Raw genomic sequence first — 25,589 nt, 5'->3', positions numbered from 1 at the left:
TGACAAATCATTTAGAAATTAAAACAGTCTACACACAGTATATATATATATTCAAACAAAAATGTATCAATTTACCTGGGGATCCATTTTAAAAATCGCAAGTGTAATTTTACAGTACAATGCATCATATGACCCCCACCATCCCTCCTCTTCATTAAACAAGAGCAGATTTCACCTCTATGTTAACAGCCTATTTGAAGCTGGGTGCCTCAGCTGTAGTGCCGATGCAGCGGTGTCCGACCACAGACACGAGTGGCATACTCAACTGCCTGCTTGGCACAGGGAGGCAAGTTCAGAGATCCTGATCTCTGATCATTAAAGTCTGGCCAAAGAATGCTTGCCATTGACCGACTTTTCTAGAAGATGAATCCCAGATTGCAAATCTTTGAAGTGGTCAAGAGCTGCCAGTTACTCCTTTGTCTATAGCCCCTGATCTGCTGCAACATGATATTATGCACATGCACTGAGGAACAAATGATCATTCCCTATTCCTACTTATAGCCCCATTTACATGAAAGTGTACAGACAAAAAGGTGGTTGCATATGCTAATAGCCTGTCACAAGTACTGGTTAAATAGGAAAGAAATCAGGTAATGGTAGCCCAGCCATGGTAAAATTATATTGCTTTAAAAGCCATTATCCACCTTTTGCAAATGTACCCAAATAAAATTACAGGTGCAATGAACCTGGTTTGTACGGAGGTACAGGCCTTCAGTTATGGGGCAGGAGGGAGGAAGTAAACAATGGACTGCAGTGACGTCATCTTCACTTGTACTCCACTAAGATCTAGGAGACGCTCAACTGTGAGGGAAGATGGGACTTTTAGTCCCTCCAATCACAGATCTCGGTGAATGGACGATGCTGATGGGCAGGTGGAGTCAAAACCAACTTTACTACATTCTAGTGAGAACGGAAGACTACAGGGAGAACCCCATAATTTAGGAAAAAGAAAGTTTGAAGGATAGAAGGGGTGGGGGAGACTGGGAACAGGACCTTAAATATTGGTGTAACAAACATGGAGTAAGCTTTTAATCCTCAGCCGACAAAGGATTTTATTCAAATAAAAATATATAAAAGATTTATTTTATTTGCCAAGAGACCACTGAACTGAAATCTAACAGTCTTTTTTTTGTCTTACTTTTTATTTTGTCCACAGCTTTGATATACTGAGAACGCATCTCTTCTAAAGCCTTTCCTCTACACATATCACAGCCCTTCTCGGAACCCTCTTCTGGTGAACAACTGAAATGACAAGAGAACATGAAGTAAATGGGTTACTTTGTTTCAAAATAAACAAAAAGCACACAATATTAAATTTCATACACACACACATTCCATGCTTGTAGAAGATCTAGATTAGAACAAAAAATTGAATGTTACCTTTCTTTGGGGTTCACAGCTTTTTCATCAAGTTTTTTCTGCAATTCAAGGTTTTCTTTCTGTAGAGTTTGGACAACGGTTTCATTTTCTGCAGGGAAATAAAAAAAAAAATATTTTATTAATAATAATAATAATAATAATAATAATAATAATAATAATAAATATATATATATATATATATATATATACACATACACACACATACATACAGTAACTCACAAAAGTGAGTACACCCCTCACATTTTTGTAAATATTTTATTATCTCTTTTCATGTGACAACACTGAAGAAATTACACTTTACTACAATGTAAAGTAGTGAGTCTACAGATGGTATAACAGTGTAAATTTGCTGTCCTCTCAAAATAACTCAACACACAACCATTAATGTCTAAACCGCTGGCAACAAAAAGTGAATACACCCCAAGTGAAAATGTCCCAATTGGGCACAAAGCGTCAATATTTTGTGTGGCCACCATTATTTTCCAGCACTGCCTTAACCCTCTTGGGCATGGAGTTCACCAGAGCTTCACAAGTTGCCACTGGAGTCCTCTTCCACTCCTCCATGACATCACGGAGGAGCCCTTTTTTTTGTATAATGTGAAAGATTTTACATCTCGAGAATCATGATATTTTTATTCCAAGCAAAAAAAAAATGCGATTCTCATTTTGTCCAGAATTGTGCAGCTCTAGAACCTAGGCTTAATTCTTTGTTATTTTGGAGCAGCCAAAACTGGAATTAAAAAGTAAAAAATTTTCATCTAGCAATAAAGAATGGGAGAAAGCGCAAAGCAAATTTACCTGAAGGCGTGCTTCTAGGCTTCATCTGCAAGTGTAGGCTGTTAGGTACATGATATGATGTGCCCTCCAAGGTGAATCAAAGCGCCATCTACAAGGACTCCTGTAGGCCTAAGGACTCTTGCACATGGGCACGAAAAATGCCAAGTTTGAAGGCGTTCATTTTTTTTTTTTACAGATTTGAATGCAGCCCCTTTCTGTCAATAGGCCTGCACACACAGGTGAGCAAATAATAAACTATTGCAGCATTTAAATTTTTTTTTTTAAATATTCTGGCGTTCATAAAGCAGTACCGCGTGCAAGGATAATGAAGATGTTTAGCATACCTTTAAATTGCTCCATTCTGAGCTTTTGCTCTTTGACTGCATGTTGAAGGTGGCGGCATGCTTTGTCCAGTTTATTCCGCAGCTCCTGGCACTCCTTCTTTGACTTCTCAAGTTGTTTCTGGCAATTCTCGCAGCAACCAAATTCAAAGCTTTCACTTTTCTTCTTTAGCGGAGGATCTACGGTCAGCATCGCCTGCACATGTCCTGTAGCAATTTGGAGATAAGCACAACAGGTTTATTAGGCTGCTAAAGAAAAGGTATAATGGTTTTGTACATTTTGTTTTATTATGGCCAGGAATAAAAGGTTAATTTGTTTTTAAAACTATAAATATCTCAAAATAATATTAGGTAGTCTATGCAGCCAGCAAGGGGAGAGCTAGCTTCTTTTAGGCCCGGTTCACACCGCTGCGGGGGGAGATCCGGATGTGATTCGCACAGCAAATCACATCCGATCTCCGTAGCGATGCGAGTTCAGCCATACAGATAGTATGGCTGAATTCGCAGCGCTCCCGCAGCAAACTCGCACGGGACCCTTTTTTGGGTCCGCAACAGAATCGGATCGCATGGGGGTTCACACCATGCGATCCGATTCCTGTGCGAGTTGGCAGATCGCACTGCGATATGCGGACGGATCTGGGGGTGTCATTAACATTTCATTGACACTCCCAGCCGTCCGCATAGGACAGTGTGAACTGCCGGCGGGAGGTGTGCGATGCGGGAAAACGCTGCGGATTCGCGGCGTTCCCGCATCGCAGCGGTGTGAACCCGGCCTTACACAAGTGAAGCTCGGTACCACTTTCACCCAAGAAAGCTTTTCTCTTTTTCTTTGCAGAATTTAGCTTCATTTTCATTTACTTTGATGCCTTTATAGACACACGGACACAGCCGTTGCTTCAAAGGTGACATTCATGTGGGTACATGGTCCCAAACACACTTAGAGTGTGCCCGCTGTGGATGGGACTGCCCGCACAACGCCTGTGCATCCCTACATGGGCAAACACAGCCTTGCACAGGGCACATATGTAATCGTCCCATGTGAACAACGCCTTATATAAATGATATACATTATATAATTACCTACATTAATTATAATCTGTCCCTCCCTCTAACTGCATTCCGGTTCAAAAACTATAACAAGTATAAAATTTTAAGCTGGATTACAAAAGTTAATTCACAACCTGGAGTACACACAATTGCCATTCTACAGTGCATATAGACCAGTTCCATCACTGTGCATATTAAAAGCAATTAAAAGCGCAAGGCTGTAGAGCTGAAATCAATATCAGTGGTACAATATACACACACACACCATCACTCTCTTTCCAAAAGTATTGGGACACCTGCCTTTACACACAGAACTTTAATGACATCCCAGTCTTAGTCCGTAGGGTTCAATATTGAGTTGGTCCGCCCTTTGCAGCTATAACAGCTTCAACTCTTTTGGGAAGGCTGTCCACAAGGTTTAGGAATGAGTCTATGGGAATGTTTGACCATTCTTCCAGAGGTGCATTTTTGAGGTCAGGCAGCTTATGTGGATGAGAAGGTCTGGCTCGTAGTCTCCGCTCCAATTCATCCCAAAGGTGTTCTGTTGGGTTGAGGTCAGGACAGTCAAGTTCCTCCACCCCAAACTTGCTCATCCTTGTCTTTATATGTGACAACACTGAACACATTACATTTTGCTACAACGTAATGTAGTGGGTGTTAAGCTTGTATAACAGTGTAAATTTGATGTCCCCTCAAAATAACTCAACAGAAATTAATGTCTAAACCACTGGAAACAAAAGTGAAACACTTGTGCCCAAAGTGTCAATATTTTGTGTGGCCACCATTATTTTCCAGCACTGCCTTAACCCTCTTGGGCATGGAGTTCACCAGAGCTTCACAAGTTGCCACTGGAGTCCTCTTCCCCTCCTCCATGATGACATCACAGAGCCGGTGGATGTTAGAAACCTTGCACTCCTCCACCTTCCGTTTGAGGATGCCCCACAGATGCTCAAAAAGGTTTAGCTCTGGGGACATGCTTGGCCAATCCATCACCTTTACTCATCTTCTTTAGCAAGGCAGTGGTGGTCTTGGAGGTGTGTTTGGTGTCGATATGTTAGAATACTGCCCTTCGGCCCAGTCTCCGAAGGGAGGGGGATCATGCTCTGCTTCAGTATGTCACAGTACATGTTGGCATTCATGGTTCCCTCAATGAACTGTAGCTCCCCAGTACCGGAAGCACTCATGCAGTCCCAGACCATGACACTCCTGCTACAATGCTTGACTGTAGGCAAGACACACTTGTCTTTGTACTTTTCACCTGGTTGCTGCCACACACACTTGACACCATCTGAAACAAATAAGTTTATCTTGGTCTCATCAGACAACAGGACATGTTCCAGTAATCCATGTCCTAAGGCCACGTACACACGGGCGGACTGTCTGCCCAACTAAGTCCGTCAGACAATCCGACAGACAGTCCGTCCTACTTTCGAATGAACGGACTTGACCACACACGATGAACAGACAGTCCGCCGAAAGCTTGCGCGATGACGTGTACAGCACGTACGACGGGACTAGAAATACGACGTCCAATACACTGCAATGCAACCTTTCGCCGTGTAAATCCTTTCTGAGCATGCGCCATACTTAGTCCGTCGAACTAGCCTACTGACGAGCGGACTGTCCGCTGAAACCAAGTTTGGACGGACAATATTACGGAAATTCCGAAAGACTTAGTCCGCCAGACTGTCCGCTGAAAAAGTCCGCTGAAGCCCACACACGAGCGGAATGAAACGTGTTTCAGCGGACCAAGTCCGTCAGACAGTCCGCCCGTGTGTACGCGGCCTTAGTCTGCTTGTCTTCAGCAAACTGTTTGTGGACTTTCTTGTGCATCATCTTTAGAGGAGGCTTCCTTCTGGGACGACAGCCATGCAGACCAGGTTGATGCAGTGTGCGGCATATGGTGTGAGCACTGACAGGCTGACCCCCCCACCCCTTCAACCTCTTCAGCAATGCTGGAAGCACTCATACGTCTATTTCCCAAAGACAACCTCTGGATATGGTGCTGAGCACGTGCACTCAACTTCTTTGGAGGACCATGGTGAGGCCTGTTCTAAGTGGAATCTGTCCTGATAAACCACGGTATGGTCTTGGCCACCGTGCTGCAGCTCAGTTTCAGGGTCTTGGCAATCTTCTTATAGCCTATGCCAGCTTTATGTAGAGCAACAATTATTTTTTTCAGATCCTCAGAGAGTTCTTTGCTATGAGGTGCCATGTTGAACTTCCAGTGATCAGTATGAGAGAGTGAGAGTGATAACACCAAATTTAACACACCTGCTCCCCAGTCACACCTGAGACCTTGTAACACTAACGAGTCACATGACACCGACAAAGCGTTATTTTGAGGGGACATCAAATTTACCCTGCTGTACACTTACTACTTTACATTGTAGCAAAGTGTAATTTATTCAGTGTTGTCAGATGAAAAGATATAAAGCATCTACAAAAAATATGAGGGGTGTACTCACTTTTGTGAGATACTGTGAGTGTGTGTGTGTGTGTGTGAGTGTGAGTGTCTTTTACTGTGTTCTATCCTTCCCATTTTTGCCGGTTGGGCATATGGTTTGCCTCGTTTTTTTTAAATTGTGTGGTCAATAAATATGTTATTATTCAGAGTTACGCTATGATTTTAAATTTTTATATGTCCACCTAAATATGAGGATATCCTGCGGTCTAGTGTACCACAGATGGGGTCGGTCTGGATACTGCCATTAAAACAAACCTGATTACATGCGCTTTACCTGCGCAGGGGTGCAAAGATCTAGTGAGTGTGGAACCGAAGGGGAGCACCACCGTCACTACATCATTTTGTTGAGTCATGAATAAATATATGCACAAAGCACTCTGGACATTTGAACAAGTCACATGGGAACATTCCATATATTTATACTAAAGACTGAATCATTCATTTTATACGTTTTAAACTCACACGAGGATACTCTTTTTTTGGTCCCCCCCCCCCCCCCCCCGAGGATTACATTTTACAATTTATACATATAAAACATTTTAGGGGATTTTTTTTTACATACATTCACAGTTTTTACTCTGAAGGATTTGTATATTTTTGCACATTTATGGTAGGCCATTTTACGCACCTAGTGGTGGATCATATATTAGCACATTGCACTTTTCTGTTTATTCACCATCGAATGCATTTTTAGTGGTTTAATACACATTGTAGAATAATTTAACACATACACTTACTGATGTGATGTGCGATTCACTTCTGAGGGTCGCACTTCAGTTGATGGGCAGCGTCACCTTCCCCTTACACCTTTACATACATTATATATACACACACACACACACACACACACTGCATATGTAACATTTTCTTGCAGCATGAAATACTGCACTGCTTTTATTGTGCCCCCCCTCTAATTTTTGCTGTCAAATACAGCTGACTTCCTGCATAGAAGAACACATATCTGCATTTGATGTACACGGTGAGCGCTTGTGTATGGATATTGCACATGTTCGCCAGCACACCATGGATGGTCAAACCTTTTATTGCAGAAAGATCACATCACAAAAGACTAAGTGCAATGTTTCGGAGCCATGCAGGACCCCTTTGTCATCACATGCCGGATGAAGGGGTCCTGTGTGCGAAACATTACATTTGGTCCTTTGTGATGTGATCTTTCTGCAATAAGAGGTTTAGACAACATTTGACAACCCGTGGTGTGCTGGTGAATATGTGCATTGATCAGTGACGATTCCAGTTTGCAGAGGGTAGTTGCTGCAGCACCCACTACTGTTGTCCATTTCCAACAACGTGTGCAATGTATATATTGACAATACCATGTGTATGAATATGGGCATATTATGTATGTATGTATATATATATATATATTTTTTTTTTACTTAAAATTTACACCTATGTGCGCCGTGCATTTTCTGTAATTATCTCCTCTGGGCAAAAATATGCTGCAGCTCTGGCACCTGGACACCACAACGGACATATTTGCACTGTACGCTATACACTACTTCACAGCCTTATGCAAGAGGACCAACACTTCATACTATAAAAGCCATAACAAAATATTACAGGTGCATTTTAAACCTGAACTAAACTCTTTCAATAAGCATTAACTATTTGTAATCATTATGTTGCTAGCCTTAGTAAATAGATAGGAATGTATATTTTATTTACTTTTACTATAGTTACATTTACTTGTTTCATATTTTTTCTTTTTTTTTATTTTTTTACATTTTTTCAGTTGCTTCCTGGTTTTTGGCCTAGGCTAAAAATGATGTCTTATATCCCCAGGACCCTTAATTTTTTTCTTCATCTGGGGAGAAGGGGCTTTCTCAGCTAAGCACAGCCTTCTGGCTGCATGCCTGAGCTAAGGAGAGATGGATTCCAGAAAGTAAATGCTGCAAATCATCTGATCATACTCAAGATGGCCATGGCAAGAAATGCTAAGGGTAATTTTTCAAAGTGATCGCTCAATAAAATAAAGCATGAAGTCATGAATGGGCAAGTTTCCTGTAAATGTTAAAAATAAATGTAACAGTTTTTTTTAGTTTGCGGGGCTCAGGATCAGTTTAGTTCCACTTCTAAAAAAAAAAAAAAAAAAAAAAAAAAAAACTCATAAAATAAAGTGAAGAATTAATGGAAAAAGTGGCAGCTATGAAAAGTTCAATTTAAAGTGTTATGAATAGGTTGAAGTAGGTAATTTATTGCCACCTGTGACCCTAATGTGAACATTGTCACTTTCCCAATGACAATGCTGTCATCACCACAGGGGACTCTCCATCATTGACACACATATAGTGACAACTCCCTCCAACATTTGTTGTTGTAGAGTAGAGGAGAGCAGAACTTCTAGTAGCTGTATATTGTGATCTGTATACTCAAGTGAGATTTTCCTTCCCCTCCTATCCCGTTGGGAGACAAGAGGAGAGGAAAAACTTCCCCATTGAGGTACTGGACAGCAGTAAGAGATTAACAGAAGTTTATTATAAAAACTGGATTTCCATAAAAAAAAAAAAAAAAAAAAAAAACAACAACATTATCTTAACCAGTTGCCAACCACTGCACGCCAATATACATTGGCACAATTGCAGTGGTGGGCAAATGGGCGTACCTGTACGTGACCTTTAAGAGCCGGGGATAGCAGGCGCACTCGCCGCCGTCTACAGCATGTCCATACCCGCTGAACAGCAGACTCTATGTCCACCAGTCTCCTGGTGATCGTGTCACGGAGCCTCAGAATGGCGAAGTGCCTATGTAAACAAGGCATTTCCCCGTTCTGGCTTGTGTCATGACAGAGATCACCGCTCCCTATCATCAAGAGCAGTGATCGCTGTCATGTGACTTCAAGCCCATCCCACCCACAGTTAGAATCACTCCTTAGGACACACTGAACCCCGGCATCGCCCCCCCAGTGGTTAACCCCTTCACTGCCAGTGTAATTTACCTAGTAATCAATGCATTTTTATAACACTGATCTCTGTATAAATAACAATGGTCCAAAAATAGTGTCAAAAATGTCCGATGCGTCTGCCATAATGTCGCAAGCCTGATAAAAATTGCAGATCGCCACCATTACTAATAATAATAAAAAAAATCATTAAACTATCCCCTATTTTGTAGACACTATAAGTTTTATGCAAACCAAATCAATACAAGCTTAATGCGATTTTTTTTTTTTTTACCAAAAATATGTAGACGAATACATATCGGCCTGAACTGAGGAAAAAATTTTTTTTTATATATATATTTTTGGGACATATTTATTATAGCAAAAAGTAAAAATAATGTGTTTTTTTCAAAATTGATGCCCTCTTTTTGTTTATAGCGCAAAAAAAAAAAAAAAAACAAACAAAAAAACGCAGAGGTAATCAAATGCCACCAAAAGAAAGCTCTATTTGGGGGGGGGGGGGGGGGGGGGTAGGACGCCAGTTGTTTGGTTTGGATGTAACATCGCATGACCGCGCAATTGTCAGTTAAAGCGACGCAGTGCCGAATTGCAAAAAGTGCTCTGGTCAGGAAGGGGGTAAAATCTTCCGAGGCTGAAGCGGTTAAAGAGCTTTAGCAAAGTAGGTTTCAATAAAAAGCAGAGCATACCATTTGCCACCTTTTCGGTAAGAATCCTTTTTGGATTTTTCTGTGCACCTTCCGGATGAAGTCTTTCCTTCCCTCTTAAGACACTAGAATCATGACAAGTCTCATTTTCATCAAGTTTCTAAAGACAAAATAAGAAAATACATGAATAAATCGTGTCCAAACATCCCAAAAATAACCAACACGTTTACATAAAATCGCACAAACATACCGGCTTCATCCCCTGTTTTGCATTTGAAACGACTTTGTAAACAATCCCTTTCACCGATCTCTGAAGATACGATCTTAACTTCTGCAGAAATTGCGTATCTAAGCCGCTGGTTGCATGTGACAATCGTTCGTCCCTTTTACATTTTTCAACGAGTTCGTCGTGGATTTCAGACATAAGGTTCTCGATTTCAGACAGGATCTCGTTATCGTGATCACACAAACGCTTTGATTCTTCCGAAATCCGCAGTTTGAGGCTCTTATTAAATTGTTCCGTCATTACTGCCTCTTTCTGAGCGAGGAGTTCATTTCTCTGCTTTTCAAAATCAGCTTTTGCTGCATGAAGCACGTCGCCGATTTTGGTCCTATGATCATCCAGGAAGGTGCGGAAATCTTTCTCGTTTTGGGCCTGAATGGCTTGGACTTCCTCCTGCTTCTCTTTGTTCCACTGAGCACGTGCCTTCCCCACTTCAACTTTCATCTGAGCTTCAAACTCTTCGGCCTTCAAGTCCGATTCCCTCTGTAGTGCTGCGATTTTCTCTTCACATTCTTTATGTCTAACGGCTGGTTGACTTTCAGACTCAAGCTTCCATTTATCTTCCGCTGCAGCAACTGCATCCGATATCTAGGATGGAAACAATAGTTAGTTCAATAAGTAATAAAAATGACCTATGTTTAAAGCGGAACGTCAGTCATTTTTTCATCTTTCCATCTATTTAATGTTCTGCCCTTGTTGTTTTAACTTTGGATAGCAAAACATTTTTCTGCCAATAAATACCTTATACAGCCCTCTTCCTGTTTGTCTGGTCATTAGCCTAGGCATATGACATCATTCACAGTTCTCTCTCTCACAGTTGTGAGAGTTTGCCAGGAAGTGAGGGGTATAAGTCATAAGAGGGACAATGAGAGCTGCAGAGCAGAAGGTGTGTCTGCGTAAATACAGGAAGTGAACAGGCAGCAGCTTTAGCTGCCCACAGTTAAAACGGATGCAGCCAGACCCAGTGGAGGGAGAGTTCTGCAGCATATTTGGCAAGTACAGAGTCACAGTACTTAGAGGCGCCTAGAGGCGATTCAGTTCGCATTGTGCGCTATACAAGTATTTTATTCATTCATTCACAGTATATATAAAATAAAATGCAAAGTGATTGGAGGGAAGCTTCAGAATGGCAAAGATGTTTTATTACAAATTATGTGAGCAGACTGCAGTTCCTCTTTAACCTCATGCTAACCAGGTATCGCATATATGAGGCAGCAGGAAGGGCGGGCCTTAAAGCCCTTACACCCAATGGAGGGGCCATGTTTTCTGTGATGAGAGTATGCTCAAAGCACAGTGACCAAGTTGTTGCAGATAGCTCCCAGCCTCCATTTATGATAGGATACCCATCCAGCCCCTTCCCAATCAGGTGATCACTGGGGCAGCCAGCGATCATGTGATTGGGAAGTCCGCCTTCCCTCCTGGCCTTAAGACCCATTTAAAGGGGCGGTGGGAAGCGGTTAATTAGCTAGTTATTGCATTACAAACAAGTTCATTTAAATGCCATAGGCAATTGTTATTGAAATTCAGTTCGGTGTCTGAAGCATCAAGGAAAGCTTGTTACCCAAAACAGGCTCTAGGATAGAGCTGCACAATTTTGGCTAAAACAAGAATCACTATTTTCTTGCTTAGAATAAAAGTTCACAATTCTCTTGGCATAACATCTTTCACATTATACAAAAAAATTGGGCTAAATTTACTGTTTTTTTTTTTTTTTTTTTATTCATTAAGGGCCGATTCACACTGCAGGCGAGGCGAGGAGACTCCGACTTGCCTCGCCGCGACCTGCCGCGACCTCAGCGGCAACTTGCAGATGACTTCTGTATAGAAGTCAATGCAAGTCGCCCCGAGGTCGCCCAAAAGTAGTACAGGAACCTTTTTTCTGAGTCGGAGCGACTCGAGTCGCTCCTCTCAGAACGGTTCCATTGTACAGAACGGGGGCGACTTGCGAGAGCGAGGCGAGGCGAGTCGCGTCGCATCGCCCGCTGTGTGAACCGGCTCTAAAGTGTATTTTTTTCCCCCAAAAAATTGTGGTTGAAAGACTGCCACGCAAATACAGCATGACCTAGAATATCGCAACCACCTTTTTATTCTGTAGGGTCTCTGCTGAAATACCTTTTTATATAATAATTTATTTAAAATATATAGTCGTATGTATGTATATATATATATATATATATATATATATATATATATGGGGGGGGGGGGTCTGAGTAATTTTCTAGTAATACATTTTGTTTTAGATTGTAAACAGCAAGTGTCAGAAAAAGGTTTAATGTTTAAGTGATTAAACATCCCTCATTTACAGACAGAAGTTAATTCCTTTGATCCAAGAATGAAATGTTACTTTGTTTATAGTTATCTGCAATATTGTGATAAAATTTGCCAAGCTGCCTTTTTTTCAGCTGTCAGAGAACTCTCTGCACTTATTACATAGAATCCAGAAATGCTGTTTTAGGATCTGGAAGTGAAAAGAATCGCCACTTTGATTCTCAACGATCAATTGTTTGGCTCTACTCTAGGATGAACTAAAGCAAAAGGCCATCCTTACTAACCCAGTTGAAAGAAAGAAATCCCTACTTCCCATAGCTTGTTGGCCCCAAAAAGCTTATGGATGTTTTAACCACTTCCGGCCAGTAGGTAGTTATGACGTCCTGGACTTTGAGTGGAGATATCTGAATGATACCTGCAGCTGCAGCCATCATTAACCACTTACAGACCGGACTATTTTGCTGGTCAAAGACCAGACCACTTTTTGCGATTCAGCACTGCGTCGCTTTAACTGACAATTGCGCGGTCGTGCGACGTGGCTCCCAAACAAAATTGACATCCTTTTTTCCCCCCACAAAGAGAGCTTTCTTTTTGGTGGTATTTGATCACCTCTGCGGTTTTTATTTTTTGCGCTATAAACAAAAATAGAGCGACAATTTTGAAAAAAAACGCATTATTACTTTATGTTATAATAAATATCCCCCAAAAATATATAAAAAACGTTTTTTTCCCTCAGTTTAGGCCGATACGTATTCTTCTACATATTTTTGGTAAAAATAAAAAATAAAAATCGCAATAAGCGATTGATTGGTTTGCGCAAAAGTTATAGCGTTTACAAAATAAGGGATAGTTTTATGGCATTTTTATTAATATTTTTTTTTTACTAGTAATGGCGGCGATCAGTGATTTTTATTGTGACTGCGACATTATGGCGAACACATCGGACATTTTTGACACATTTTTGGGACCACTGTCATTTCTACAGTAATCACTGCTATATAAATGCAGTGATTCCTGTGTAAATGACACTGGCAGTGAAAGGGTTAACCAGTGGGTGGCAGTGTAGGGGTTAAGTGTTCCTAGGGGTGTGTTACTAACTGTGGGGGGGTTGGGCTTTCATTTAGTGAACACTGATCTCTGCTCCAATCACATGGAGCAGAGATCAGCGTCACTAGTAGCTAGGCAGAATGGAGAAATGCTGTTTACAAACGGCATTTCTTCATTCGGCCGCTCAGTGAGACGATCGCGGGTATGCCCGCGGCGATCGAGTCCGCAGGTCCCGCGACCGGACTCACGGGGGCCCAACCAGCGCGGGAGTGCAAAGTAAAAACAAACAAACAATCTTAGCGGCTGTTCAGCCACTTGAATATTTTTACAGCTGGCAAAAGGGGATGTCCCCCCCCCACCCCCCTCCTCCTCCTCCTCCAGCCACCCTCTGGCGCTTATACCGGCTTACCCAAGTCAGGGACTGAATTGGCTGGCAGCATCCATTTACCATAGAGCTGACCTTTGGAGGCCGGACTTCCTGCCTCAGCAGATGTAAACACTGCCTTGTTTTTAGCTGGAAAGGCTGAGATCCTGCGTTTTTTTTTTATCTCAGGCTTTCCAGCCTAGAAGAGAGATGTTGGGTCTTATAATCCCCACATCTCTTTGTAAAGAGGACCTGTCATGCACTATTCCTATTGCAAGGGATGGTTATATTCCTTGTAAATTGGAATAAAGTGACAAAAAAAAAATTAAAAATTAAATAAGGGAAAGTGTAAAAATAAAAAAGAATTGAAAGCGCCCTCGTCCCAGTGTGCTCACATGCAGAAGTGAACGCATACGTATGTCGCACCTGCATGTAAATACCATTCAAACCACACGTGAGGTTTCGCCATGAACGTTAGAGCGAGAGCAACAAATCTAGCCCAAGACCGCCTCTGTAACTCTAAACAGATAACCTGTCAAAAATTTTAAAGCATCACGCTTATGCACATTTTTAAAGTCAGTAGCAAACCGCAGAAAAAAAATTAAATAAAAACCTGCAAGACAAATGGCATAAATGTGCAAGTATGCATTGCATACTAGTACATTATGAAATACTTACCTTAGAATGAAGCCCCCAGCAGCTGCACATGTTACCTCCCCCCCCCCTGCTTGTTTTTTCTGGATTCATGGGCTCTGGCATCGTGAGTGGCCGGAGCAGCAATGATGTTAAAAAAAAAAAAAAAAAAAAGTTTGAAAAATTGTTGTGCAAATAACGTGCATCATAAAAAGTTGCAACGACCGCCATTTTACTCCCTAGTGTCTCTGCTAAAATAAATAAATATATACACATATACACACACACTATATATATATATATATATATATATATATATATATATATATATTTGGGGGTTCTGAGTAATTTTTCTAGCAAAAAAATATGATTTTTACATGGAGCGGCATGTCAGAATTGGCTGGAAGAAAGCAGCAAATTCCTCCGGCATTTTTCTTTTTTTTTTTTTTTTAACCAAGTCTGTCATAAGAGAAATAAGTAGACTGCCATTGCTGATCTCACTCGTTGCCTCGCCATCTTCCTTTCACTCGCAGAACTGAAAGAATTGTGCTGTCACAAAAGCTCCTAAAGTTCATATTAACTCCAGATCAATGACTCCGAGGGTTGGATCGGCTTGGACATTGAACAGCAATTATGTAAAGTTGGACAGTATATGTTAAAAAAAAATAAAAATAAATAAAAATAGGAAATAGGAATGTTTCCGAGACTCATCCCTTTTCACCTTGCTTTCACACTCCACATACCAAACATCTCCCACCCATTGGGACATGTACAATTCGCCTGTGTTAAAGACCTCCAAGTTTCGGGTCACTTTAAATACTTTATTGAACCAGCTTTGGACAGGTTCACAAAGCCCATTTTTTTCCCGGTAAGAGAAAAACAAAACAAAAAAACATGTGTTTATTTTTTTGGAGCCATGCAGATTGGTCAGCGTACGCGTGTGCCTGTACATCCCATACGGGCAAGTAGATACACTAACAGGAAGAATGAATGAACTACCACAGCACCATGGAAGTTCACTGAGAACTACAAGCTGACAGCTGCAAAGGATGTCTTGGCTTGTAGTTCATTCACACACAGAGCTGTGTGAATGAATGACGCTGTTGTGTGGGTGGAGCCCTGCATGGCTGCGCTGATTTAAAAACGTGACAGGTAGTTCAGGGGACTTCTCTCCATACTGCTGTCACAAGGAGTGCGGGGATCAGGCAAAGGCTGTAGCATTGGGAAGACGTTCCACCCTAAAAACCATGTTCCCAAAGGTGATCTTATCCTTAAAAACCACCAGAATGGTATGGCTGCTGGGCATTCCTTAATATACCGTAGTACCATCTGCTACATACTGTAAAGTGCTGTTGACTTTCTGGAGGTGTATGACCAACTTCCACTCCACTGCCAGAAAGTGTTGTTTGTATGACACCTCGGCCATTCAGGAACAGCCTTGTGTTTTTTTTAAATAAATGAATACAAGGCCTTCTCTGACTGGCAGAGGTGGAGAGGCATAATAATAATGTCCCAAGCTTCACCTCAGCCAGAGAATGCATTGTGTTCATTTATTAAAAAAAAAAAAAAAAAAAAAAAAAAATGAAAGCAACTCTGTTTCGAACAGCAGAGGGGAAGTTGGTCACCCCCCCCCAAGAAAACAACAGTGATTGCAAATGTTACTACAGTGTATTAGAGCATCCTCAGTGGCCTTACCGCTCTGGCATGGTAATTTGTTTTAAAGGAGACGTATAACCAAAGTTATTTTGGCTGTATTTCTTCTATGGATCACAAGAGTGCAGTTTGTTCAAAACCCCTGTGACCCATTGTTGGCTGACATTACTCAGCCAATCCAGGCTCAGGAAAGCTCGGGACCAGCAACTGGCTGAGCGTCTCTGAAAGCTGGATCAAGCCCCTCCACAGCCCACTGCTCCACTGAGCGCTGGAAGGGTAGGTCACAGAGCCAATGACTGACAGCCACTGCTCTCTGCAGATTCAAAGCCAAGAACTGAGCGATCAGTGGTCTTTGATCATTCCGTTTCTCGGTCTTAGAGCCGGCTGGGGTCCTTTTTTAAAAAGCCATACTTCTCTTAACCAAGCTGGCCCAAACAAAGTATTTAAAAGGGACAGGTAACCTGGAGTTTTGGTGAACCTGTATCTGTTCCAGTAAGATTTAGATTGCTAAAAGGTGACCAGTGACTGATCACATCAGTATTACATACCTGCTTTTCTACATTGAGATTATTAAGCTTCTCCCATTTATCTTTCTCAATCTGCAAGTTTGTTTTGTATTCAGGTAAGCTGGTAATTTCTTGCAGCCATCTGGCACGACCTTTTGTTAAAGCCAACTCCACCTAAGAAAAAAAACAGAGGAAAACCTCAGAACTTAATGATTAATTCAAAATTCACCATGGAAGCTTTTCCATAATAATATACTGCCGATTATTGAATGAGTGCATATTCACAAACTGATGACCAATACATCAAAGCATACAAATACATAACTTTTTTGTTTTCTTTCACAAACAGAAGAAGATGTTAGAACTGCCGCAACTTTACATTGGGATTATAGAGGAGATATAACTTGACCTTAAAGGCGCCTCTAGCAAAGAATGACAACTCTGATGTACTCAAAAAAAAAAAAAAAAAAAAAGAAGGACACAAAAGGATTTCTCAACTAGTTACAAAATTCACATAAAATGTTTGTGCAAAGCACAGGTTCACATTAAGGCTGGGTTCACACTATTGCGAATTGGATGTGGGATTCCTCGCATCCAAATCATGTCAGGAGAGTGTGACCAGCTCTCAACGGAGCCGGTTCACACATCTCCGGAGCGACTCCGGTGTGAATTGCACAGAAGTCCTGTGCGTCTTCTGTCCATTTCAGGTGTGAAGTCAGACAAAAATTCAGACTGAAATCAGACCTGAAATGGTAAACAGGGACACACTGGACCCCCTGATGTAAGCCGCGCCGTGGTGCAGTGTAAACCCAGCCTAAAATTGACGGAGAGGCAGAATGTAAAAAATAAATAAAGTTGTAAACAGGTAAATATGATATACTTTGCCATCTACTGACTAATGCTAGCAGTATAAGGATTAAAAAATAATCAATGTTGGCAGAGAGTAAAGTTCTGCTTTAATTGACCCAATTAGCTCCTTCTTAGGTCTTGTTTTCTGCTTTTTTTCTACAATTATTATTTACACTATTTATTTGGTCCTTAATATTTTTGTGATGCATTTAAAAAAAGTGTAAAATTAAAGAAAAAAAAAAAAGTAAAAAAAACAAAACACATCTTAAATATACGCATCGTATTATGTATCGAAAATATTTTTTTAAGCCAGGAAAAAAATAAATAAAAATAAAAACTAACTATAGAATAAAAATGTGAACAGGAACAATTGTTTTAAAACTAGCACTGGTTAAACTAGGGGAAAAAAAAATTATTTTTTTGTTAAATCAAGGTCTATAAAAACTGCATAGAAAATATATTTTAAGACAATAAAACCTTTCTGCCCTACTTTGCTTTGTACTAAAAGAAGAAGAAAAAAAAATAAAATAAAAAAAAAGCCAAAATGTTCAGCTTTCAGCGCTGTCGCCATATGACAGCCTCCCGTATAAGCTGTGCTGTAGCTGCCATTCAGCTATAGCGCAGTCGGCGAGCAGCTAAGTAGTGACAATCTTATCACTGGATCAATAGGCCCATGAAATGTAAAAATGAATATATAGAAAAAGGTTATTATATATGAAAAGGTCATCTATGAAATGTAAAAAATTGCTCTGGTCCATAAGGCTGCATTCACACCTGAGCGTATCATTTTCAGGCAGAAATTTGCACAGGTCAGGCCCGAATTGAGCAATAAAAAAAAGCTCCAGAACTTTGAGCTCCAGGCAATTTGGAGTGGAAATGTGAACCATCTCCATAGAGAATAATTGTTTTTTTTCTCCTCCAGCGTTTGAGCGTCAGGCTTCAAGCTACAAAACGCTGAGCTGTGAATGGGGCCTCGGGGGCACACAGGTGTGACAGATGAACTGGTGAAAGTACCTGAGTGGAAATGTCCTCCCAATGCTTTATTTCCAGCTCCATGCAAGCCTTTTGTACGGCCTTCTCTTTCTCTAGTATAGCATTGCCGAGTTTCATTTTCAGATCCTCCAACTGTTCAGTTTCCAGCACAGTTTGTACAATTAATGATTGCTCAGTCTGTACAGCACAGTCTTCTAAACGCTGCATCAATGTCTCTCTGGCATGTTTTAAAGCGTCATCTAGTTTGCGTCTCCACCGATTCTCAATATCTTGAATTTTAATTGCAGTTATCTAAAAGGAAAAAAAAAAAAACCCCCCCAAAAAAAAAGAAAAAAAATAAAAACATAAAAAAATAAAGAAAAAAAAAAAAAAAAAAAACAACACACACAGATATAATAAATATAATAACATAAACCAAGAAAATGCCGTAGATGATTTGTAGAACATCAAGAATATGAAAAGCAGCAAAAATAGTAAAGAAATGCCATAATATACATTGAAATGTCAAAAGCAAGTGACAACCTCCGAAAGAGTGCAGAAAGATATGGGACGACATGTCACAACTGGACTGCCAGAGAAGAATGAAACCATTAGACAGTTTAAATATCGGAGTCAATTCACTAAGAGATAAATAGCACATTAATTTTTAAGTTAAAATAACATACAGTATTTATCTCAAAGGCAGTCAAATCATTAAAACCATGCGTTATTTACCGAATGCGTTAAATATTTATGTTTTGAGTTATTTGGAGTTTTTTTTCGCTATTATTTCATGCTAACAATGCACCTGAGGAAAATAAATGGAAATAAAAGCACACAATTATGAAACTGTAAACACTTGCGTTCATTCACAGAACGATCTCCCTCTGGTAAAATGTTACAATTTATTTTTATTCCTGGGCACAGTCCGGCCCCCCTAAAGTCTGAAGGACAGTAAACCGGCCCTTTCTTTAGAAAGTTTGGAGACCCTGATATAGACTATAAAACGGAAGGACTTATGAATAAATGGTTGTGGAACGAATCATCCGAGTTTCCATTATTTCTTATGGGGAATTATGCTCGCAATCCAAGGTTGTACTTGGAGAATGGAGCCATTTACGACTTTATTTTTGTAATGAATTCCAGGGCAGCAGTGACAGTTCATTGATTTACTTTATTTACAGTCCAGAGCTGGTTTGTGGATCAAAGTTGTGAATTTTGGAGTTGATTTACTAAACCAGGAGAGTGCAAAATATGGTGCAGTCATGCATAGAAACCAATCCGCTTTCATTTTTTTTTGTCAAAGATTAGAGTAGTTGTAAACCCATACATATACCCAGTGAAGTGACTGGCCTCAGGTGATACACATCAATGAAGCAAATCATCCTACTGTACCTTTTTATCTTCTCTTCAGCAATTCAAAGTCCAGAATTTATAAAGCTCATCTGAGATTTCAGAAAGCAAGCGAAAGGAAGCTGAAGTTTGAGCTCTGAATAGCTTAGCAAGGAGAGCTCAGTGAGAAGTGATTGGAGGGAAAGAGCACACCTCCCTCCACACAGGATCAAAGCTGAGACTGTCAATCAGTTGCAGATCCCTCCCCTGTCACCATGTTTCTCTTGGTGTCAGGCTGATAGAGCTGGTGTGCGGATGCTCTTTTTTCTACAGTCCAGAGCCGTTTGTTAAGGGACCACTAGCCAGACACTTTTTTGTAAAAAAACCCAGGTAATGTTTACAGGACCTGTATTACATATGCTTTATATGGTCAAACTCGAGAACAAAGATGCAGGTTTGCAACCATTAATTGCCATCAGCGGACCACACACACACACACACACACACACACACACACACACACACACACACACACACACACACACACACACACACACACACACACACACACACACCTGTTGCTGCTCCTTTATCCAATCTTCTTTTGCCAAAGCCAAATGAATTTCAGTTTGTCTCTTAATTTCTTCGTCCTTTTCTCTCTGCCCCTGTGCCTTCATCGCCGCCAACTCAGACTGGTGTTTATCATCTAACTCCATTTTCAAAGACTGCAATGAATGTTCTTTTTCCTCCAGCAACTGTTCTCTCCACTATAATGAAATGTACACTTAGAATGCCTGTAGGTATTTATTCTACACAAGAAAACAAAATTGGAGGTCAATGTACCTTTTCTTCATTTAGCTGAAATTCCTTCCTGAGACTCTCACGGATGGTGTCCTCCAGGGTATCCTTCTCTTTACACATGGCTATGTAACACTCCTGTACTGCAGTCATCTCATTGGACAATTCATTCATTTGTGATCTGCAATATAAGGGGAAGAGGTATTAAGACGAAGACTGGAGATTTTATTGTTTTTAAGAAAACACATACGCTCCCCATTTGGACGCTGGATATTTAACCAAGAAATCCTTACTGTAACTGGGAAATGTTCATCTCATAGGACTGGCTCAACTGGACTTTTTCAGCTTCAAGCTTCTCACTGAGCTCCATTCTTAAATGATTCTTAATGTCTTCATGATGCTGTTCGTATGTTCGCTCGCACCTGGGACAACAAGCAGTGATTATTCATCGGGAACTAACTTAGGGAATTTTACAAAGCAGCTGTAAACACTTAGGAGACGCATTTATAAAAGCTTGCAAAATAAAACAAACACTTTCCCTTTCTCTGCACTTCAACCCAAATTTTTCTTCTATTCTATATTCTCATATTATGTTTTATGCTACACCCATATTTTGGGTGTAACATGAAACATTGACACAGTCTGCAGCCCGCCACCCTCAAACTGACCCCCTCAATTAAAAAGTCTGGGGGTTCTTCCACCGGCTGACTTTGAATTTGGCACAGCCACGCAAGTCACAGGAATCTGTGAATGGAAAAAATACATGTCCCATCTGCCACAGCAGTAGAGGGACTCATTGGTTGATTTGGTAAAGGCAAAATATATTGTGCAGTTACTCCAGAGCTTAGTAAATGAGGGAAAGCTTCACTTTGCAAAGAATACTCAATGCAAGGAGGGAGGAAAAAAAAAAACACCGCATATTTGCTTGTATATGATTGGATGATAGAAATCAGCAGAGCTTTGCCCTCATTTCAGATCTTCCCCCTGAGATCTAGAGCAACTGCAGTGCACAGTGTATTTGCCTTTAGTGAATCAACCTCCCCATTTTTCAATGGTGACATCATTATACTTGTAGTCCACCGCTATTTCCTCCAAACCTGAAACTGAATGTTTCTAACTCGGTATTGACCTGTGGCTGGAGGAAGAATCTGCAGGAGCTAGAACACTTCACCCACAAAACATGATTGCAATGCTTTGTAGGATTAAATTATTATTATTATTTTTTTTTTTTTTTTTTACTTAAAGCAGAGCTCCACCCAAAAGTGAAACCTCTACTTATCCGCTTCCTCCCCCTCTGGTGCCACATTTGGCACATTTCAGAGGGCAGGAGTGAATGGGAACCTGTTTTTGACAGGTCCCCTTACCCACTTCTGGGAGAGCGCGCCGCCTCTTAGAAGTTTGGCCCCCCTCCTCCTTCCTCTGCCAGGCCAGTTAGAAAGCACAGTGCGCTCAGCGCATGCGCAGTAGGGAACTGGCTGTGAAGCCAAAAGGCTTCATTTCTTTTATCATAAATGGCAGGGGCAGCACCCATGAGCCGATCTGAAAATCAGCTGGGGTGCAAACTTTACGGGATCCCTGGACAGGTAAGTGCGCTAATATTAAAAGTGAGCAGCTACAGTACTTGTAGCTGCTGACTTCATTTTTTCATGGGGGGCTGGGGGGCGGAACTCCTCTTTAATCTGGTTGCATTTATTTGCAAATGATAGACGTGTATTATAAACTAGTTTCTAAAAAAAAAAAAAAAAGTATGTGTGTGTGTGTATTGCGAAAGTATTCGGCCCCCTTGAACTTTTCAACCTTTTGCCACATTTCAGGCTTCAAACATAAAGATATAAAATTTTAATTTTTTGTGAAGAATCAACAAGTGGGACACAATTGTGAAGTGGAACGAAATCTATTGGATATTTTAAACTTTTTTAGCAAATAAACTGAAAAGTGGTGCGTGCAAAATTATTCGGCCCCTTTACTTTCAGTGCAGCAAACTCACTCCAGAAGTTCAGCGAGGATCTCTGAATGATCCAATGTTGTCCTAAATGACTGATGGTGATAAATAGAATCCACCTGTGTGTAATCAAGTCTCTGTATAAATGCACCTGCTCTGTGATAGTCTCAGGGTTCTGTTGAAAGCACAGAGAGCATCATGAAGACCAAGGAACACACCAGGCAGGTCCGTAATACTGTTGTGGAGAAGTTTAAAGCCGGATTTGGATACAAAAAGATTTCCCAAGCTTTAAACATCCCAAGGAGCACTGTGCAAGCGATCATTTTGAAATGGAAGGAGTATCAGACCACTGCAAATCTACCAAGACCTGGCTGTCCCTCTAAACTTTCAGCTCAGACAAGGAGAAGACTGATCAGAGATGCAGCCAAGAGGCCCATGATCACTCTGGATGAATTGCAGAGAACTACAGCTGAGGTGAGAGAGTCTGTCCATAGGACAACAATCAGTCGTACACTGCACAAATCTGGCCTTTATGGAAGAGTGGCAAGAAGAAAGCCATTTCTCAAAGATATCCATAAAAAGTCTCGTCTAAAGTTTGCCACAAGCCACCTGGGAGACACACCAAACATGTGGAAGAAGGTGCTCTGGTCAGATGAAAACAAAATTGAACTTTTTGCCCACAATGCAAAACGATATGTTTGGCGTAAAAGCAACACAGCTCATCACCCTCAACACACCATCCCCACTGTCAAACATGGTGGTGGCAGCATCATGGTTTGGGCTTGCTTTTCTTCAGCAGGGACAGGGAAGATGGTTAAAATTGAGGGGAAGATGGATGCAGCCAAATACAGGACCATTCTGGATGAAAACCTGTTGGAGTCTGCAAAAGACCTGAAACTGGGACGGAGATTTATCTTCCAACAAGACAATGATCCCAAACATACAGCAAAATCTACAAAGGAATGGTTCACAAAAAAAAGGAAAGAAGGGTTTTAGAATGGCCAAGTCAAAGTCCAGACCTGAATCCAATCGAGAATCTGTGAAAAGAGCTGAAAACTGCTGTTCACAAACGCTTTCCATCCAACCTCACTGAGCTCGAGCTGTTTTGCAAGGAAGAATGGGCAAGAATTTCAGTCTCTCGATGTGCAAAACTGATAGAGACATACCCCAAGCGACTTGCAGCTGTAATCGCAGCAAAAGGTGGCTCTACAAAGTATTAACGCAAGAGGGCCGAATAATTTTGCACGCCCCACTTTTCATTTTTTTATTAGTTAAAAAAGTTTCAAAAATCCAATAGATTTAGTTTCACTTCACAATTGTGTCCCACTTGTTGGTAAATCTTCACAAAAAATAAAAATTTTATATCTTTATGTTTGAAGTCTGAAATGTGGCAAAAGGTTGAAAAGTTCAAGGGGGCCGAATACTTTCGCAAGGCACTGTGTATGTATGTATGTATGTATGTATGTATGTATGTATGTATGTATGTATGTATGTATGTATGTATGTATGTATGTATATATATATATATATATATATATATATACACATACATACACACACACATACATACATACACACACATACTCAAAATATACAATGATAAGTGTACACACAAATGACAGTTTTCCAAGTTTCTGTGATTGTGTGGTGGTGCAGGTGTCAGGAAAAAGATAAATAAACTGCAGCTGTCCCTGGATGAATGCCTGATTTATGCTGCATCTGCTATGGGGAAGAAAAGTGATCTGAAGGCAATAACATGAAAGAGAAATGTAATCCTGTTTTAAAATTAAGCAAATTTTTTTGTTTTAAACAGATGTATTTAACTCAAAAACATTTTTTTCTATTGCTCTCAGCCTCCTCTAGAAATTAGTTTTCTTGCTGTGATCGCACTTCCTCTTAGAGGGTGGCTACCTTCATCTCTATGGTCCTACTGTATGTAGGAATGAAGCCAACCACCCCTGCACACTCCTGAGATGGACTGAGGACTTTAGTGTATTGGGTGTGTGGTGTGAATAGAGCAGTGCACATGACCACAACGAACGTGCACTACTCTGCTCGTTACAAACAAATTGAGGGGGGGGAGAAGAAAGAAGAGCGAAGGGAGACGGAGGACGTTACAAGGAGGCAAAAAACACAGTAAGAAACAGATTCATGAAAAACAGACCCATTAAAGTGGTTCTAAAGGCTGAAGGTTTTTACCTGGCTCCCTTCCCTATTGGTTCAGACACAGCAGCAGACAGCATTGGCTCCCGCTGTGGTCAGTATCAGCCAGTGGGAGCAGGGCTGAGCCCTGTTGTGTGTGTCAATGGACGCATGGAGTGGGGCTTGGGAGCGAGCATGTAGGAGTGCTCTCATACCAAGCGGTTTGCTATGGGGGGCACTCAGTGGGGGAAAAGAAAAGGAGGATAGGGGTTGCTCTGTGCAAAAATCATGGCAAAAAGCAGGTAGTATAACAGTTTTTTTTTTTCATTAAAAAAAAGAAATTAAAAAAAAGTGCCTTTAGTATCACTTTAAGTAGTGGATGTGCATGAAGAATAAGGATATCATTTAGGGTCACTGTAAAGCACCCAAGTCTTAGGAAGACATGGAAAGTTTTGGCAAGTGTCTGCAAGTATATTCACAAATTGTGCAGAATTTGGAAGCACTGAAGCCCAGGAAGATAAAATAAGCAAACAACCTCATCTCCTGATGTTTTATTGGCCCTGTCCCCCCCCCCCCCTCACTATCAGTCAATCACTATGATGAACAGGCTCACAGACCAATATTTGCAAACTGCAGAATAAAGCTACATGCGGGAACATTTAAATGAATGCTTTGCATATCTGCACGGCTCCTTGAAGGGGCTCTCTAGCTTACTTTGCATTTGCAAATGTGTGCAAACTAAACCCCTGTTTTTAACGCCAACTGCCCTGTACACATAGTCGGACTTTCCGGTGGAAAATATGCGATCGGATCGTGTTGTCAGAAAATCCAATCATGTGTGGGCTCCATCAGACTTTTTCCGTCAGAATTTCCGGCACACAAAGTTTGAGAGCAGGATCTAAAATTTTCCAACAACAAAATCCGATTGTTTAAATTCCTATCGTGTGTAGACTATTCTGACGGACAAAGTGCCACGCATGCTCAGAATAAATTACGAGATGAAAGCTATTGGCTACTGGCCCGTTTATAGTTCCGTTGTACGTGTTCTACGTCACCGCGTTCAGAACGATCGGATTTTCCGACAACTTTGTGCGAACGTGTGTATGCAAGACAAGAAGTTTGGGCCAAAATCCGTTGGAAAAAATCTGACGCATTTTGTGGTCGGAAAGTCTGACCGTGTGTACAGGGCATTAGACAGGATAATTTGGTTGATTGATTTTGGGA

The 25,589-nt window shown here is 40.9% G+C and overlaps 1 protein-coding gene across 1 annotated transcript in view; it reads right to left on the bottom strand.

Moving 5' to 3' along the window:
- The window catches only part of CEP152 (centrosomal protein 152), an 87,455-nt gene that overhangs the window by 15,558 nt on the left and 46,308 nt on the right, over nt 1-25,589 (bottom strand). The window contains 10 exon segments of the mRNA XM_077473089.1: nt 1,139-1,242; nt 1,381-1,468; nt 2,502-2,705; nt 9,619-9,736; nt 9,827-10,447; nt 16,373-16,504; nt 18,194-18,463; nt 20,059-20,250; nt 20,327-20,462; nt 20,575-20,703. Of these exon segments, the coding sequence (XP_077329215.1) occupies nt 1,139-1,242; nt 1,381-1,468; nt 2,502-2,705; nt 9,619-9,736; nt 9,827-10,447; nt 16,373-16,504; nt 18,194-18,463; nt 20,059-20,250; nt 20,327-20,462; nt 20,575-20,703 (1,994 nt within the window).

This window comes from Lithobates pipiens, unplaced genomic scaffold (genome assembly GCF_037356315.1).
Source record: "Lithobates pipiens isolate NorthernLeopardFrog02 unplaced genomic scaffold, aLitPip1_a1.2 Scaffold_8, whole genome shotgun sequence".
In the NCBI taxonomy this organism is placed as follows: domain Eukaryota; kingdom Metazoa; phylum Chordata; class Amphibia; order Anura; family Ranidae; genus Lithobates; species Lithobates pipiens.
This window is presented reverse-complemented; position numbering and strand designations above follow the sequence as displayed.